The 18,005-nt window shown below is 38.7% G+C and overlaps 1 protein-coding gene across 1 annotated transcript; it reads right to left on the reverse strand.

Moving 5' to 3' along the window:
• Positions 1–12,219: 12,219 nt before the first annotated feature.
• Positions 12,220–15,094, reverse strand: LOC147636867 (tubulin beta-1/beta-2 chain-like). The gene is made up of 3 exons (XM_086799863.1): positions 14,571–15,094; positions 13,971–14,240; positions 12,220–13,159 (listed from the first exon to the last, which is right to left on the reverse strand). The coding sequence occupies exons 1-3, from the start codon at positions 14,962–14,964 to the stop codon at positions 12,486–12,488; spliced, it is 1,338 nt and encodes a 445-aa protein (XP_086655989.1). The 5' UTR covers positions 14,965–15,094; the 3' UTR covers positions 12,220–12,485.
• Positions 15,095–18,005: the final 2,911 nt, after the last annotated feature.

Below are 18,005 nucleotides of genomic sequence, written 5' to 3' on the forward strand. Positions count from 1 at the left end.
TTTGATAGTGACTAAACTCAGACTAGCTACGTTAGCTCACTTACATTGTACTTAGATTTATTGGCAGTGACTAACCTCAGAATAGCTGGGGTAGCTCATTTTCATTATGCCTTGATCTTTTGAGTTAGCAGCGGCTAAACCTAGAGTAGCTAGGTTAGCTCACATTCTGATGTACTTAGTTGATGTTTTTATCATTATGAGTTTTTTCATTATTGAGGATCATTGCATTTTAGTTGATGTTCATGGTTTTTGGATTTTTTAACACTTTGGCTATCATATTGTCCCACTCTTCTCCATGCCATCGAACCCAAACATGCTTCGATGGTGACCAAACTTTGCGAGCATGTCAGGGTGAGTAAGTCTCTTCGTGCTTGTGAGGCCATAAAAATCCCACTCTTCTCCATATACCAGTCAAGGCGGTACCCCCCACATGCTCTTGCAAAGCTTGGTCACCATTGGAGCATGTTTGGGTATGATGATATGGAGAAGATTGGGATTTTCCATGGCCTCTCAAGCACCAAGAGACTTGAAAAATCCACACTGGGTGCTACTTGCTAATCCAAACATGCTCTGATAGAGTGACCAAACTTTGCGAGCACGTGGGAGTGTGTACCCCCCACATGACCCGACTCCACATGCTTGCAATGTTTGGTCACCATTGGAGCATGTTTGGGTATAATGACATGGAGAAGAGTAGAATTTTCCATGGCCTCTCAAGCACCACCAGACTTGAAAAATCCACACATGCTCCGATGGTGACCAAACTTTGCAAGTATGTGGGGTGGACCTGCCTCCACATGCTCACAAAGTTTGGTCACCATAGGAGCATGTTCGGGTACGATGGTATGGTGAAGAGTGGGATTTTCCATGGCCTCTCAAGCACCAAGAGACTTGAAAAATCCACACTGGGCGCTAATTGTTAATCCAAACATGCTTCGATAGTGACCAAACTTTGCGAGAATGTGGGGGTGGGTCTCTCACACATGCTCGCAAAGTTTGGTCACCATCGAAGAATGTTTGGGTACGATGATATGGAGAAGAGTAGGATTTTCCATGGCCTCTCAAGCACTAAGAGACTTGAAAAATCTGCACACTGGGCACTGATTGCTAATCCAAACATACTCCGATGGTGACCAAACTTTGAAAGAATGTAGGGGTGGGTCTCCCCCACATGCTTGCAAAGTTTGGTCACCATCGGAGCGTGTTTGGGTACGATGACATGGAGAAGAGCAGGATTTTCCATGGCCTCTCAAGTACCAAGAGACTTGAAAAATCCTCACTGGGTGCTAATTGCTAATCCAAACATGCTCCGATGGTGACCAAACTTTGTGAGCATGTGGGAGTGGGCCCCTCCCACATTCTTGTAAAGTTTAGTCACCATCGGAGCATGTTTAGGTACGATGACATGGAGAAGAGTGAGATTTTTCATGGCCTCTAAAGCACCAAGAGACTTGAAAAATCTACACTAGGCACTAATGGCTAATCCAAACATGCTTTGATAGTGACCAAACTTTGCGAGCATGTGAGGGTGGGTCCCCCCCATATACTTGCAAAGTTTGGTCACCACAATGGAGCATGTTTGGGTACGATGACATAGAGAAGAGCGGAATTTTCCATGGCTTCTCAAGCACCAAGAGACTTAAAAAATCTGAACTGGGCTGCTAATTTCTTATTCAAACATTCTTCAATGGTGACCAAAATTTGCATGCATGTGGGAGCGGGTCCCCCACATGCTTGCAAATTTTGGTCATCATCGGACCATGTTTGGGTACGATGACATGAAGAAGAGCTGGATTTTCCATGGCCTCTCAAGCACCAAGAGACTTGAAAAATCCACAGTGGGCACTAATTGCTAATCCAAACATGCTTGGATAGTGACCAAATTTTACGAGCATGTGGAGGGGGACCCACCCCCCACATGCTCGCAAAGTTTGGTCACCCCATCGGAGCATATTCGGGTACAATGGCATGGAGAAGAGAGGGATTTTCCATGGCCTCTCAAGCACCAAGAGACTTGAAAAATCCACACTGGGCGCTAATTGTTGCTAATCTAAACATGCTCCGATAGTGACCAAACTTTTCAAGCATGTGAGGCCGGTCTCCCCCACATGCTTGTAAAGTTTGGTCACCATCGGAGCATGTTTAGGTACGATGGCATGGATAAGAGCCAGATTTTTCTTGGCCTTTCAAGCACCAAGAGACTTGAAAAATCCGCACTGGGTGCTAATTGCTAATCCAAACATGTTCCGATGATGGTGACCAAACTTTGCGAGCATGTGGGGGTGGGTCCCTTCCACATGCTCGCAAAGTTTGGTCACAATTGGAGCATGTTTGGGTATGATGGCATGGAGAAGAGCGGGATATTCCATGGCCTCTCAAGCACCAAGAGACTTGAAAAATCTACATTAGATGCTAATTGCTAATCCAAACATGCTCCAATGGTGATCAAACTTTGCGAGCATGTGGGGGAGGACATGCTCGCAAAGTTTGATCACCAGATCGGAGCATGTTTAGGTACGATGGCATTGGGAAGAGCAGGATTTTCCATGGCCTCTCAAGCACCAAGAGACTTGAGAAATCCACACTGGGTGCTAATTGCTATTCTAAACATGCTCCGATGGTGACCAAACTTTGCAAGCATGTGGGGGCGGGTCCCCCCCACCCCCCACCCCCCCTGGTGCTCACAAAATTTTGTCACCATCGAAGCATGTTTGGGTACGATGACATGGAGAAGAGAGGGATTTTCCATGGCCTCTCAAACACCAAGAGACTTGAAAAATCCGCTAATTGCTAATCCAAACATGCTCTAATAGTGACCAAACTTTGCGAGCATGTGGGGGCAGGTCCCCTCCACATGGTCGTAAATTTTGGTCACCATCAGAGCATGTTTGGGTACGATGGCATGGGGATTTTCAACAAACAATGTGATAGTCAAAGTGTTAAAAAATCCCAAAAACCATGAACATCAACTACAATGCAATGATCCTCAATAATGAAAAAACTCATAATGATATAAACATCAACTAAGTACATCAGAATGTGAGCTGACCCAGCTACTCTGATATAAACATCAACTAAGTACATCAGAATGTGAGCTAACCCAGCTACTCTAGGTTTAGCCACTAACTCAATAGATCAACTAAGTACATCAACTAAGTACATCAGAATGTGAGCTAACCCAGCTACTCTGGGTTTAGCCACTAACTCAATAGATCAAGGCATAATGAAAATGAGCTACCCCAGCTAGTTTGAGGTTGGTCACACTACCAATAAATCTAAGTACAATGTAAGTGAGCTAACCCAGCTAGTCTGAGTTTAGTCACATTAGAAGAAATATGGAATCTCCATTTTGCCCCTTAAGGAGTGAATAAAAAAAGATTGGCTTGACGAATGAAAGAGCTGGGATTCTAGATCCATGTTGGATCTTTTTGTCATATCTTTGCCCAAATCTCTTAAGAGAATAAAATAATAGAGCCCATATCTTAAAAAATAGAGAAATGTCAGATTTCATGTCATAAACTATTCTTTCATGTCAGATGTACTTTGTGTTTAGCACATAGAAGTATGAAAATTGAATTTCATTTTTTCCATTTTTTATGTTTAACTTTTTACTTTCCCTCCTTTTGCATTTCACTATCTTTTCATTTCCCCCCCTTTTTTTGGCAGGATTCAATTTTGCCATATCTTTTGCGCCATATCTTCTTCTGCAACTCTAGTTCTTTCTTCACGAAAATTTGTAGGTATGTTGTTCTCCACCATAGCTTCTCCTCCTAAGATTTCATCTCATTTGGACAAAACGTCTGTGAGTTAGGCCCGTTTTCTCACATGAACTTTCTCTTCTCTGGACCACAGATAGCTATCTTGATGTGAAGTGGCATCAAATTCTTGTGAGTAATTATCACATGTTTTATGTTTTGATGTGAGTAATGATTATAGGTTTAGGATTTGTTTATGTTTTGTCTTGATGTGTTGCTGTTTATTTTCACAGGAGCAAGGTTATGTAAATCAAAGCAGTAAGTTGCTATTTATTTCTTGTTGTTTTAATCTTTATTTGTGATTACAATCTTCTTTGCATAGTAATGATTTCAAGTGGCATAAAATACAACAATAATGATCATAGGTTTAGGGTTTGTCTATGTTTTGTCTTGATGTGAGTAATGATCATAGGTTTAGGGTTTGTTAATGTTTTGTCTTGATGTGTTTATGTTTATTTTCATAGGAGCAACACGATTGTGTAAATCAAAGAGGTAAGTTGCTGTTTATTTCTCGTTGTTTTAATCTTTATTTGTTGCTTACAATCTAACATATATATTTATTAATCATGCAGTCTAGCTTTATTGATTTAGATGTCTTCTTCAAGGAGGAGAAATATCAGTAATATTCACACAGTGGAGGTGTTTAACAAGAGAGATGATGAAGGTAACTGGATCCTTGATTAGTACAGTAAGTTAAATTGGATTTTAATGTGACCACGCACTCGTAGCAATTTCAAGGTCAAGCTCAAAGATGTCACAGACCCCAACAAGCAATGGAAAGGTAGAATCATAGAGTTCAAGAGACGCACAAATGATATAAGTACAATAACAGAGTCTTTCATTCAGCATGTTTATATGCACAAAGATATTCGAGTGCATCATGATAACTTCAGTGAAAGACATAAGCCCAATAATAAGTTTATATCTCTGTGCTTTGTGTTCTTGTGCTTTGAGTCCATGGTTATTAGGTAGAGTTTTAATACAAGCATGTTTGTTTCTTGGAGCTTTATATCCATCCAGTCTGCATGAATGGTAGAATGTAGAATGTTTTAGTGGAAAGCTAAATGTTTTACATGCAAAGATAGGTGCCTTAATCTATGACAACAAGAGTGCAAGCAAATTGGCATCTCAGAATGTTTACTTTTATGATTTAGTGTATGATGTGGAGATACATAGTTTGGAATATAATCCACTACCACCGTTGTCTAGCCAGGAATGGTATAATCCCAGCTTAGACATGTCAAAAGCATGTAGGGTAAAGATAAAAACTAATGTTCATGCTTCCATGAAACCATCCACAGGATCTAGAGATGTGCATCTAAGTTGGTTTATACCATTTGGTTTAATTGCACATTTGTTTAGATCCTGTGAAGTAGTTAAGAAAACTAAGATTACTTATCAATACAAGTGCCCATCTGAGGATTGGATGACCTAGTTACTGGGTGAGTCATGGCATCTCAAGAGAACTCACCATGATGATATAATTGATGAGTGCAAAATTACTGTGTCAGATGTTACCTTTAGGCTCGGGGGGGGGGGGGGGTTGTTACTCATAAATATGTAAGTGTAGCACATGGGTTCAACAGAAGGGATTTTTAAAATCCCTTTTTTAAACATTTTTTACATACAGAAGGGTACCATTTAAAGGGGGTATTCACAGGATGAATAGAAAAAGGGTATGTTTTATTCATGAAAAATTTACAGATAAGGGTTTTTTAAAATAGGCCTTAAATGCACGTGATACAAAGGGTTTACATATAGTGAACCCCCCGAGCCTTTAGGTAAGATTACATTTCTGTTGATTGTTGATTGTTTTTACTCATAAGTACTTCATTTGCAAGACACTGATTGTTGATTGTTGAATGTTGAATGTTGAATGTTGATTGTTGATTTTATGTTTTTATGTTGGTTGTTGTTTGTTTTTTATGACAGGTACTTCATTGCAAGACAAACTTTGTGCATTCGCTTCAAGTATAGGAGGTGGTGACTTCTACGAGGGGAGTGGCTCAACCAAGACATGCGAGATGGCATGCATTCAGCACTCATTGATGTGGTTATTCTTTGGGAGGGTCATGACCCTTTTAGTGTTAATGTAGAGAGTCATTGGCCCCTTAGTTTTCTGAGGTAAGAAATCTAACTTATGTCTAATAATCCCCCTTGTAATTTCTATTTGAAGTTGGATGGTAGGAAGGTTGGGAATCGAAGTGAACATTGCAAAACATGTAAGCAGTGTGTTGCTCCACACCTCCTTGAGATTGTGGAGTCAATATAATTCTTATTCTTCCAAGTGAATATAAGAAGTTATTTCTCTAAAAGTGTTGTAAATTTCAATTTTCTTCATTTTCATAAAGTGTTGTGGTTTTTTAAGTTTACTATGTTTCAAACCCTTTAATATGTAAGAAAATAATGATAAGTATAAGTAAGTACAAACTTAAATATAAATATAAGTATATATTTAAGTGTAAATAATAATATAATTATTTATGCTAGAAATATAAATATGTTTTTATGATTTGTTATATTTTAATGAAGTGTCATTAATTTTTAAGTCTATAGATGTAAGTTTAAAAATAAATATAACTTTAAGTATATATTTAAGTGTAAATAATAATATAAATAACTATGTAAATAATATAATATAAAAAAATAATAATATAATGTAACGTGAAATAGAAGTATGATTTATTATTTATTATATTTTAATAAAGTGTCCTTTATTTACTAGAGTATAAACATAAGGTATAAAAATAAATATAAGTTTATAGATATTTGTAAGAAATATAATAAACACAAGTATAAATTTATTGAAAATATTATAAATTTAAGTGTAAGTATCATAATATGAGTATAAGTCTCCCTTTGTGTGGTGCTAGCTCTCCCCACTACCCATCATGGCTGCCTGCTTTCCGCGTGGATTAGTAGCACTTGCTATGCTCACCTTGGGGACTAGATCTACCCTAGGTTTTACAAGAGTTTAGACCTAGCGGCTGTCATCTCCACCTTAGACCCAAACTCCACCTTGCTAGCTGTATTTTTTGATGCAATCGATGACTTCACCTACTCTATCCCAAATTCCACCTTGAGTTGGATTCCTTTGGAGTTCCTCTTCAACATGAAGAGTGGATCCAACCACAAGAAGGCGGTGAACAGAGCTCTAGCTTATGTCGGACAATATTTCCACACTACTATTGTCCCAACCTCCTATGAAGAGCACATCCCACTCGATTTCATTGAGCAGGATATTGCTTTTGCTATTTACATCTTTAACTCTAATGTTCAAGAGCCAGAGGATGATGGCATCCCAGGATCTCTCTCGTGGAATACATAGACACAGAGCCAGAGGAGACCACTCTAGACCCTGTCATCATTAAGGCCACACAAAGAGCTCTCGCATGGCGCAAGCATCCATCCAGCCTGATGAAACCCAAAGTCACAACCCACCACTAGCTTCATTGAGTGCCATCACCATCGAAGGGGTGGAGTACCTCCTCATGTAGGATGTGTTGGAGCTCTTGGAATTGAGGGAGGAGGAACTATATAGTAAACTTGTGCGAGATGCCAATTTTAAATCATGATTTCTTGGACTTTGATTACCAAGAAGCCCTACCACACAGGTTGATGAGGTGGTAGGGCGATATGTTGAAAGTAGTGTAGATGATATCTCTACTATCATTGCCGTCCAAAAGCAAATTGAGGATGCAGATCCTCAATATGAGATCTTAGATGAAGAGTTCGAGCACTTGCAGAATGAACTCTTTGGACCTTGACCACAACATGCGACACCTGTGGTCCAGCTGGACGATGGCAGACCCATTCCAGGAGCAGATCTGGAGGCACCCTTGCGTAGAAGGAGCTTGACGAAGTAGAAAAGGTATCTCCTTTTACCAGTTGCTCCCCAGATTTGATATTTAGGGCCTTTAGGGTATGTAGACCCCACATGTCTGATCCTATGTGCATCAGAGACTGGGAAGTGCACTGTCCAAAGGCTCGCTGGGAATCCCTGAATCCGTAAAAATCAAGGCTTCCTACGCGAGCCTTCAGACAATGCACTTCCCAGCTTCTGATGGGCATGTGATCATACATGTGGGGTCTACATGATCTAGAAGCCCTAAATATCAAATTTGGGGCCATTCTAAAAAAAAATTCATCCTCTCCCATGAATTGCATGATCGATGCTGACATGATTTTTATTGGTTTGCAAGAAATTGTGTATCTTGATGAATTTTCATTGAGGCAGAGTGGAAGATCTAGGGGCCAAGGAAGGGTTCAGAACTCTGCACTCAAGGAGTATATTGGGTGGCAAACTTGCCACATGATGTGATAGTCTTCCACAAGACTTGCTCTCCAGGGTATGCAAAGAACTTTTTGAAGATTAAAGCACTTACAAAGGGTGCTACATTCAAACTTATTCCGACTAAATCAAGTTTGAAAAAAGTTATTCTACTTTGACGCTCAAAGTTACTTTACTTGTTCTCGACTCAAAGGTCAGGGCCTTTACATTTTGTGGTGGCCCGTGGCATTGTTTGCGGGGGTACAAGATCCCACCATCATCACAGGACAAAGCTTGAAGGGTTCCAAGTTTTGATTCCAGCCATCAAGGCGGCTTTAGAGTCTGGAGAGCCTAGTAGTAAGAAGCCTAGGATATAGCTATGATGATTATGTAACTTTGATGACTATGAAATTTTATGCTATGAATGGAAATTTGGGTTGCAGAGTTTTTTGTTTAATATGTGTCTTGTAATGTATTTTATTAGTTGACTGAAGCAAATAAATTCAAATTACACACGTAACTCAAATAAAAATTGTATCCATTCAAAGACGCATTGCTACCATCTTTTTGTTGTCCTTCTCCAAACCCTATATTTTACAATGCAGTTCCACATTGTCTACCTCGACAACATGCACCGCATTTTCCATAACATGCATCGCATCTTGCAGAATTTGATACTCTCTCCTTTTCACTTAGTGATTTTGTGAGCTCCTTAATCCTTGCATCCATGCCCATCATGGTGCGCTGAACCATGTGTGTAAACACTATGAGCTTGCATTGCTAGCCTCCTAGTGTATCCTAATAACCCTGCATTACCTTCACACACATACTTAATGAAAGATGTAAGCCCACTAAATTGTGGAGGTCTTTGGGTAATTAGATCAAGTGGATAAATACACCCCTCAACCCAAAGATTGACATGTTTTTTCCCTGCATTTTTGTCTTGTTGCATTATCTCTGGTTGCTTTTTACTTGTTGCCATTCTCTTGTCTAATTGTGCATACTCGCGGCCTCGAATTGGAAGTGAATGTCTCTCTTCTTGTTCCAGCCTACATCCTAAAATTAGCATTTGGACAAAACACAGCTATTAACCAAAAATTAGCTCTGGATAAAATACAACTATTAACACTTGAAGGAAGCATGGCAGAAGGTTGGCTACTTCAGGAATCATTGGTATATATCTGAGAGTTTCTTAGTCAAATAAACCCGTGTAAGATATTGGAATTCGGCACAACAAAGATGATGAGCATATATAGTTGAAGAGGTACCACAAGGAAATGGGATACTTGTAAGATGGATGAATCCTTTATGACATAAAGTCAATAAATTCTCCACAAATGAAAAAGTGGTTTGATATGTATAAAGAGGGACATGTGTGGAAAGAACAAATGCTAGAAGTCTTTTCAAGAGAAGACATAGATATCTTCCATACCCACCCGAGCTTACACTTCTCCCCATAGATATGTCACTTAAATAGCTAGAGAATACTCCTAGGCAAGTAAGGGATAGCAGTGAAAGAATCAGTGAGAGTGAGAGAAGGAGTTTGCAAGAGGATGCAATTAGCATACTATAAGTACATTAAAGCACATACATAACCCTATTTAATTATTTTTCTTGTATTATTAATATTTTTTTACTTAAATATTTATTGTAGCATCATAAATTTGGAGCATTATGATTCCATGTCTGTCACTTTTGCATGGAGTGAGAAGAATGGCCTTTGATTTTGGAGTAATAACTTTCTACGAGAGAGAAGCGAGTGAGTGCCAATGATACAAATCTTCTCACCGCCAATCTTCATTATGGTGAAATCATACAAGATCAAAAATGTAAAATTTAGGCAATTTGACATATTCATTCTTGATGTTCAATGGTTCAAAGTGGTCTACAATGGTCTAGATACAACAGTCAGAAGAGAAAAATATGGATTCTTTGCTATCGACTCAACAAAGTTATGGACACATCTAGTCTCGTGAGATACATTTGTACTACCACAATATTGTGAGCAAGTAATAATTTTTAAGAAATTATTTATTATTTTTCTTTTATATATTATTTTGTTGTTGTTGTAGAATGGAAAAAATGAAAAGGATCTTATAATATGGAGCAAGCAATCTTCTAACTAGCTTCGTCAAAATCAAAATGGTGGTATGTAATACAAGTTATTACATCTCGAAGCAAACACATATTTAAAGATAAAGATGCTGGGGAACAAATGGAAGGAGATGAAGGCAGTCAAAGAGATGCTCATAATGTAAATGTTGTGGACGATGATGCCATTGAGAATCGATTGATATATTAGCTTTTTATTGTTATAGAATAGAAAAAAATAAAAAGGATCCTATAATATGGAGGAGGTAAACTTCTAATCAACTCCGTTGGAATTGAAATGATGGTATGTAATATAAGTTGTACTTTGAAGCAAACACACATTTGAAGATAAAGCTGTTGGGGAAGAAACGGAAGAAGATGATAATGTCCTTAATGAGATGCTTAGAATGTAAATTTTGTGGATAATAATGCCATTGAGAATGATTAAGTATATATATATTAGCTTTTTGTTGTTATAGAATGGAAAAAACAAAAAGGATCCTATATATGGAGCAGTTAATCTTCTAACTAGCTTCGTCGTTAGAATTGAAATGGGGATATGTAATATAAGTTGCACCTCGAAGAAAACACAAAAGGGATCCTATAATATGGAGTACTAGGTACTAGCTTCGTCGGAATTGAAATGGCAGTATCTAATACAAGTTGCACCTCGAAGGAACACATATTTGAAGATAAAGATGTACAGTTGGAAGAAGATGATAACTTCTCTAATTCTTAGGAGGGTAATCAATATAAATTTTGTAGACAAGGATGTCATGAGGAGGGCTCATCATCATCTACCGATAGGATATATGGAGATCGTATTAGAAATCGATCATTGACCTTGTACATGATAAAATTTCTTTTATATTCTCAAATCAAATAAATTTACTAATTTTTTCAATAAAATATAGTAAGTAAATTTATCCTCCGATAGTGATACACACACCGATGCATATTTTTATGCACATACCAACACATGTACTGATACTAATACCAATGAAAACATGGTCCAATGCATTAACCGATGACAATACGGATGCCAGTAAGAGTACATGCCTAAAAGAAACTATCTCCTTAAAAACATCAATAGAAAGCGTTGATACTAGATAGACCTCTCAAGTAGTGATAACAATTAGTACTCAAGATGAGAGAAAAGAAAACATGATCACCGACCATTGCAAAGGATAAATGGGAAGATCCATGACGTCTCTAGTATATATGATGATTAAACTTGTTCTAGCACACATGTGACCTTCACCTAGTAGCAATAATAATTTAATTATGCTTGCAATGAATTTAATGGTAGTCATTATGGATTTAAGAGATGTAGCACATGTTGGGGATGATTACCTTGAGGATCATGGCTCTTGCTAGAGACAATTTTAGATTTGTGTATTTCAAACTCAATCAAATATATACATGAAGCAACTATACTAGTTTAATAATGCTATGATCATTATCATTTGCAAGAATAATTCAAGTAATAAATTTACGTTTTCATCCCCTTTTATTATTCATGTATAAGATTGCTAGCTTCGCTTCTATAAGTAAATGACTCTTTACCTTTTTAGAGACGTAGCATGTTACATAACATTCTGGCAACTACACTAGTTTAACAATGCTGTAATCATTATCATTTGCAATAATTCAAGTAACAAAATTACATTTTCATTCCCTTTTTAGAATGTATAAGATTGCCAGTTTTCCTTCTATTAGTGGATGACTCTTTACCTTTTTAGAATGGCATGTTACATAACATAGTAACGCAAGTGAAAATATGAGAAGGAAAAAAAGAAGAAGAATTGATCTGAATGAAATGGAAATCCCTGTTAACACAGTTAGAGGCAACACCAACACCAAAACTATTGCCATTTTTGTATAGAAGTTGTCTCCACACCACAAATAAACAGAAAGCAAATCATTACGAAACTCCATGATTCGGTTCCCCAAACTTCAATGCATTCCTTGATGGCAGAGTCTTGGATAGGAAGACCAAAAATACAACAAAGAGAAGGAATGTTAATAATTGAGAGCATTTCATGGAAAGATCAGCACAAACGAGAACGTCCGAATTAAGCCAAAGATAAATTAACGGAAAGAGACAAAGCCATTGTCTCAGAAGAAAATATTAGCGGACTAGATAGATGATTAACAAAAGCTTACGTTGAGTTCAAGGGTTCAACCTTGTTGATGTTAGCTAGCATGGGTTTCTCTACTTAAACGACTTGCAAATACAAAAAGCAATACTAAAAGTGGTGGGTGGAGTTTCAGTTGAGTTCAAGCTTCCATGGCGCTTTCGAGATGGTAAACAAATTAGCGGTACCTAGCTTCTCCTGGCTTTGAGAAGGTGCTGATGATAGAAGAAATCAAGCTCCCATTCCTTCTTCTTCATCATCATACTCGCCTTCATCATCTGCAGTGGCATCTTGGTACTGCTGGTACTCGGAAACCAGGTCATTCATGTTGCTCTCAGCCTCGGTGAACTCCATCTCATCCATGCCTTCACCAGTGTACCAATGCAAGAAGGCCTTTCTGCGGAACATGGCGGTGAATTGCTCACTGACGCGTCTAAACATCTCTTGGATGGAGGTGGAGTTGCCGATGAAGGTGGAGGACATTTTGAGGCCTTTGGGGGGTATGTCGCAAACGCTAGATTTAACGTTATTGGGTATCCATTCAACGAAGTAGGAGGAGTTCTTGTTCTGCACGTTCAGCATCTGCTCGTCCACCTCCTTCGTGCTCATGCGGCCTCTGAACATGGCCGACGCCGTCAGATAGCGGCCATGGCGAGGGTCCGCTGCGCACATCATGTTCTTGGCGTCCCACATCTGCTGTGTTAGCTCCGGTACCGTTAGCGCCCTGTAGACCTGCGAGCCTCTTGATGTTAGCGGCGCGAAGCCCACCATGAAGAAGTGCAGCCGTGGAAACGGAATCAGATTGACTGCTAGCTTCCTTAAGTCGGAGTTTAGCTGGCCCGGGAAGCGTAAACAGCACGTCACCCCGCTCATGGTTGCAGAAATGAGATGATTCAAATCGCCAACTGCATGGAAAAAAACAAGAATTTCGTCAACACCACCTTCACTAATCTCACTCACCAGTCACCCATCAACCTGCACTCACTCGATGCCTATAACTAAATTTATAATCTGTCTCTTGAACAAGGATTAAGAGAGTAAATAGATAATATATCTCTCAAAAACAGACAGACAGAGAAGAGAGAGAGAAATATATACATTATATCTCTGTTGTAAACAAGAAAAAGGAGAGATCCTTAAACAAGGAAAAAGAGGGTAAATATATATATTATATTTCTTAAACAAGAAAAAAAGAGAGATTCTTAAACAAGGAAAAAGAGAGTAAATATTAAATACGTCTCTCAGAAAGAAGAAAGAGAGTAAATATGAAATACATCTCTTAATAAAGAAGAGAAGAGAGAGATGACACAAACTTCATGGCATCTCCAACAAGACCCCATCAGCCTAAAAGAGAGTACATATATAATGTATCTCTTAAACAAAAGAAAAGAGAGATGACCAAACCCCATGATCAACCTATAGCCAGTGGACGCCTGTAACTAAATATACAATATACCTCTCAAAAAGGAAAAAAGAGAGATGACAAAAGCATCTATATCATTATTGAGAGTAAATATTTAATATATCTATAAAAGAGCTAAATATTAACTATATATATTATAAAAGATAAAAGAGAAATACCCGTGTCACATGGGAAACCCTGACCCACTGGACTCCTATATAGTTAAGTATAAATATATATATTTTGTATTTCTAAGAAAAGAGAAAAGAGATGGCAAAAACATCCATATTGTCATGTGCATATGAAGGACTTACAAGTAGGGGTGGTGAGCTTCAAGGTGCGAAAGCAGATGTCGTAGAGAGCTTCATTGTCTAGGACCATGCACTCGTCAGCATTCTCTACCAGTTGGTGAACAGACAGTGTTGCATTGTAAGGCTCCACCACCGTATCGGATACCTTAGGAGAGGGAAAAACCGAGAATGTGAGCATCATCCTGTCCGGGTACTCCTCTCGGATCTTGGAGATGAGAAGGGTGCCCATCCCTGAGCCTGTCCCTCCTCCAAGTGAGTGGCAGACTTGGAAACCTGCAAGTTGATCCACATTGGAACTCACTATAAGCTATCAGGATGACTGCAATTAACCAAAACATGTTCTCCCAACAATTGTGCGGCTGAGGATTGATTTCCGGCCGGTCTTATTTTTGAACAATGGAGATGCAACGTTCTCTCAACAGTGTGAAGGTGCTCGCTACAATTGGTCAGAAATCATTGAGACTAGATTATCTATTGCCTCCCTTGACTAGCAAGAAATATAGAAAACGGATTAAATTTCTTTTAAATTCGATGATATTTCTCCTATAGACACTCTGCAGCAAACAGAAAGTAAGAGTAAGGCACTGGTTGGTTGATGATCACCTTGGAGGCAATCGCAGCTCTCTGCCTCTTTGCGAACAACATCCAGGACAGAGTCGATAAGCTCAGCGCCTTCAGTGTAGTGGCCTTTGGCCCAGTTGTTGCCAGCGCCGGTCTGTCCAAACACGAAGTTGTCGGGGCGGAAGATCTGGCCGTAGGGGCCGGACCTAACGCTGTCCATGGTGCCGGGCTCAAGGTCCATGAGGACGGCACGCGGGACGTAACGACCTCCGCTGGCCTCGTTGTAGTAGACGTTGATCCTCTCGAGCTGGAGGTCGGAGTCACCGTGGTAGGTGCCCGTGGGGTCGATTCCATGCTCGTCGCATATCACCTCCCAGAATTTGGCTCCGATCTGGTTGCCGCATTGACCACCCTGGATGTGGAGAATTTCCCTCATCTTTGTGTGTGTGTGTGTGTGTCTCTCTCTCTCTCTCTGGGCGCGCTCTGATCACAGATTAATCCTGCAGCAGAGGAACTGCAAATTGCGCTTATCCAAATCGCTTAAGTAAAGAGATGAGATTTGCATGCAACTCTTGCTCGCAATTAGCTCTCTCAGGCTGCGCTTAAAACGTCTTCAAGACTAGTGCCGTCGTGCTTTCTTGAAAACACTTCAACCAACTAACCAAGAAATGTGGAGGGAGAGAGTTAGTTCGTTGCCTCTAACGGTCTTCATGGCCACGTCACCTTTTTGAATTTTCATCCATGCAATTTTGAATACCCATCCTCTAATCTTGAACTCTGCCTTCTCCAAAAAAAAAGAAGAAGAAGGAATTTGCCCTTCCACACTTTTTTTTTAATGCAAGAGATAATTTATATTATAGGTATCACAAAGATACATCACCCACAGGTTACACCTTAATCCTCTTTAGCCTCTTGTAAAGAAGCTTAGCTGCCCCATACCTTTTTTCACCTCCATTATCCATGGCTAGCTTGCAGGCTTGAACTAGGAGGTCCCTGACATAAATCCTTGAGTTACTGAGGCAAAGGCAGAATGAATCCAGCCATCTTCAAAATGTGGCATGTAATAAGAGGTATTCTTCTGAGTGCCATTTGGGAGCATAGGAATACCAGGGCACATTTTTCTCATGGCAGATCACGCTTCCACACTTAAAATATCCCCTCAAGATGATAAGCAGGTTAGCAATCTCTAAAAATCACCTTAAAGGCTTGCCCAATAAAAACATACAATGGGAGGTTGGGGACAATAGCCAAGTAGTGGAGCTTGGATCTCTATTGACCTCGATGTGAGTTAGATTCTAGCTCACCTCTACCCCCACTTGGGTTAAAAAAGAGTGCATTAGAAGAATGTTATATTTTGAGTTTTCAAAAAAATGTTTTCAATCTTAATAAGAGCTGTCCCCATGCATGGCTTATGAAACTGAGAGGACTTCAAATAAGAAGAACAAGTTGCAAATTATTATGTTGCAACTAATGTCTTGTTATCTTTTAGATTTAGAGATAATTTTGTTAAGATTAATAAATTGTAAAAACTCACTCATAACTCACTTGCCAATTAATATTGTACATTGTACAGAGATAGTGGCGAGTAGGTACCACTAGGTCCTAAATAATTTTGTACATTGTACAAAGATAGTGGCCACTAGGCACTGTTTACGCTATTGCATCCCTATGCCCCTACTACCTACATAAGAGATGGCAGGGATTGCCATTTGATATATCACTATAACACACGGTGAGCATAGCCACATTCAGAACCACATGGCAATAAAAGAATCCATTTATGGAAAAATAGGCTTCACGTGGCTAGTAGCATGCAGCTATAGTCGCGCATATAGTCGCACTAATAACCGCATAGTAGCCATGCAGTATACATAGCTCAGATAGAGTATGCACAGAGGATGTGTATGCATAAACATATGTATACATAGCTCAGATAGAGTATGCACAGAGGATGTGTATGCTCTATATGCTCACATAGAGCATGCATAGAACGTACATGTGTATACTCTATGCATGCTCTATGTGAGCTATGCATACTTGATATGCTTACATAGAGCTTATGCATTATGCTCAAGCTTAATGCATTATATTGCTCATAGAGGTCTATGCATTAAGCTTAAGATCTATGCATTATGCTCACAAGATTAATGCATAGAGCTTATGCCTGTGCATAATGCATTATACTTAAGCTGATGCATTATGCATAAGCTTAATGCAATATACTTAGGCTTAAGCTTAATGCAGTATACTTAAGCTTAAGCTTAATGCATTATGCTCATAGACTATATGCATGCATGCTTAAGCTTAATGCATTATGCTGCTCTCACAGACTATATGCATGCATGCTTAAGCTTAATGCATTATGCTGCTCATAGAGCTCTATGCATTATGCTCATAAGCTTAATGCATAGAGCTTATGTATGCATTATACTTAAGCTTATGTATTATGCTTAAGCTTAATCTTAATGCATTATGCTCATAAGCTTAATGTATGGGCTCTATATATACATGCTTAAGCTTAATGCATTATCCTTATGCATGCTTATAAAGCTTAATCTTAATGCATTATGCTCATAAGCTTAATGCATAGGCTCTATGCATACATGCATAAGCTTAATGCATTATGCTTATGCATGCTTATAAAGCTTAATGTACTATGTTCATAGAGCTCTATACATTATGCTTATACTTATGCATGAGCATAACGCATTATGCTTAAGCTTATGCATTATGCTTATGCTTATGCATGCTTATAAAGCTTAATGCATTTTGTTCATAGATCTCTATACATTATGCTTACACTTATGCATGAGCATAACACATTATGCTTAAGCTTATGCATTAAGCTCATGAGCATAATGCATTAAGCTTAAGCTTATGCATTATGCTCATAGGCTCTATGCATGCATGCTTAAGCTTAATGCATTATGCTCACAGAGCTCTATGCATTAAGCTTATGAGCATAATTCTCATAAGCATAGTACATTAAACTGAATGCATTATGGTCATAAGCTTAATGCATGATGTTCATAAGTACTAGAGGCAAAAAAACACAAGAATAAATCATGGCACACCCGAAGGTGTAAAAATAGCAAAGAGTTTGGTTAAGAGCTTACCTCTTATGATTTTTAGAAGCTTGCACGTGGTTGAGGGAGTTTGGAGAAGCCTAAGATGTGAGCCTCCTTGACAAATATTGAATTAATCTAGCCACAGAAAGAAAAAGATACTAAAGTTTTTATTTAATAACTATTAATAAAATTAGTCAAATAGGCATGCATACAAGAGAAAGAGAAAACATATGCATACGAAAAATAGAGAGAGCAAGTAAGCATATTGAGGTAACTCTCAAACACTAATAATTAATTTTCTATTAAATAAAAGGGTTAAAGAAAACAAAGAAGACAAGGATACTTTTTTGTTAAATAAAAGGGTCACATTTAGAAAACAAAGAAGATAAAGATATGATATTATCTTGAT

This window comes from Cibotium barometz, chromosome 7 (assembly GCF_041138505.1).
Source record: "Cibotium barometz isolate CiBa-2024 chromosome 7, ASM4113850v1, whole genome shotgun sequence".
NCBI classification, from domain to species: Eukaryota; Viridiplantae; Streptophyta; class Polypodiopsida; order Cyatheales; family Cibotiaceae; genus Cibotium; species Cibotium barometz.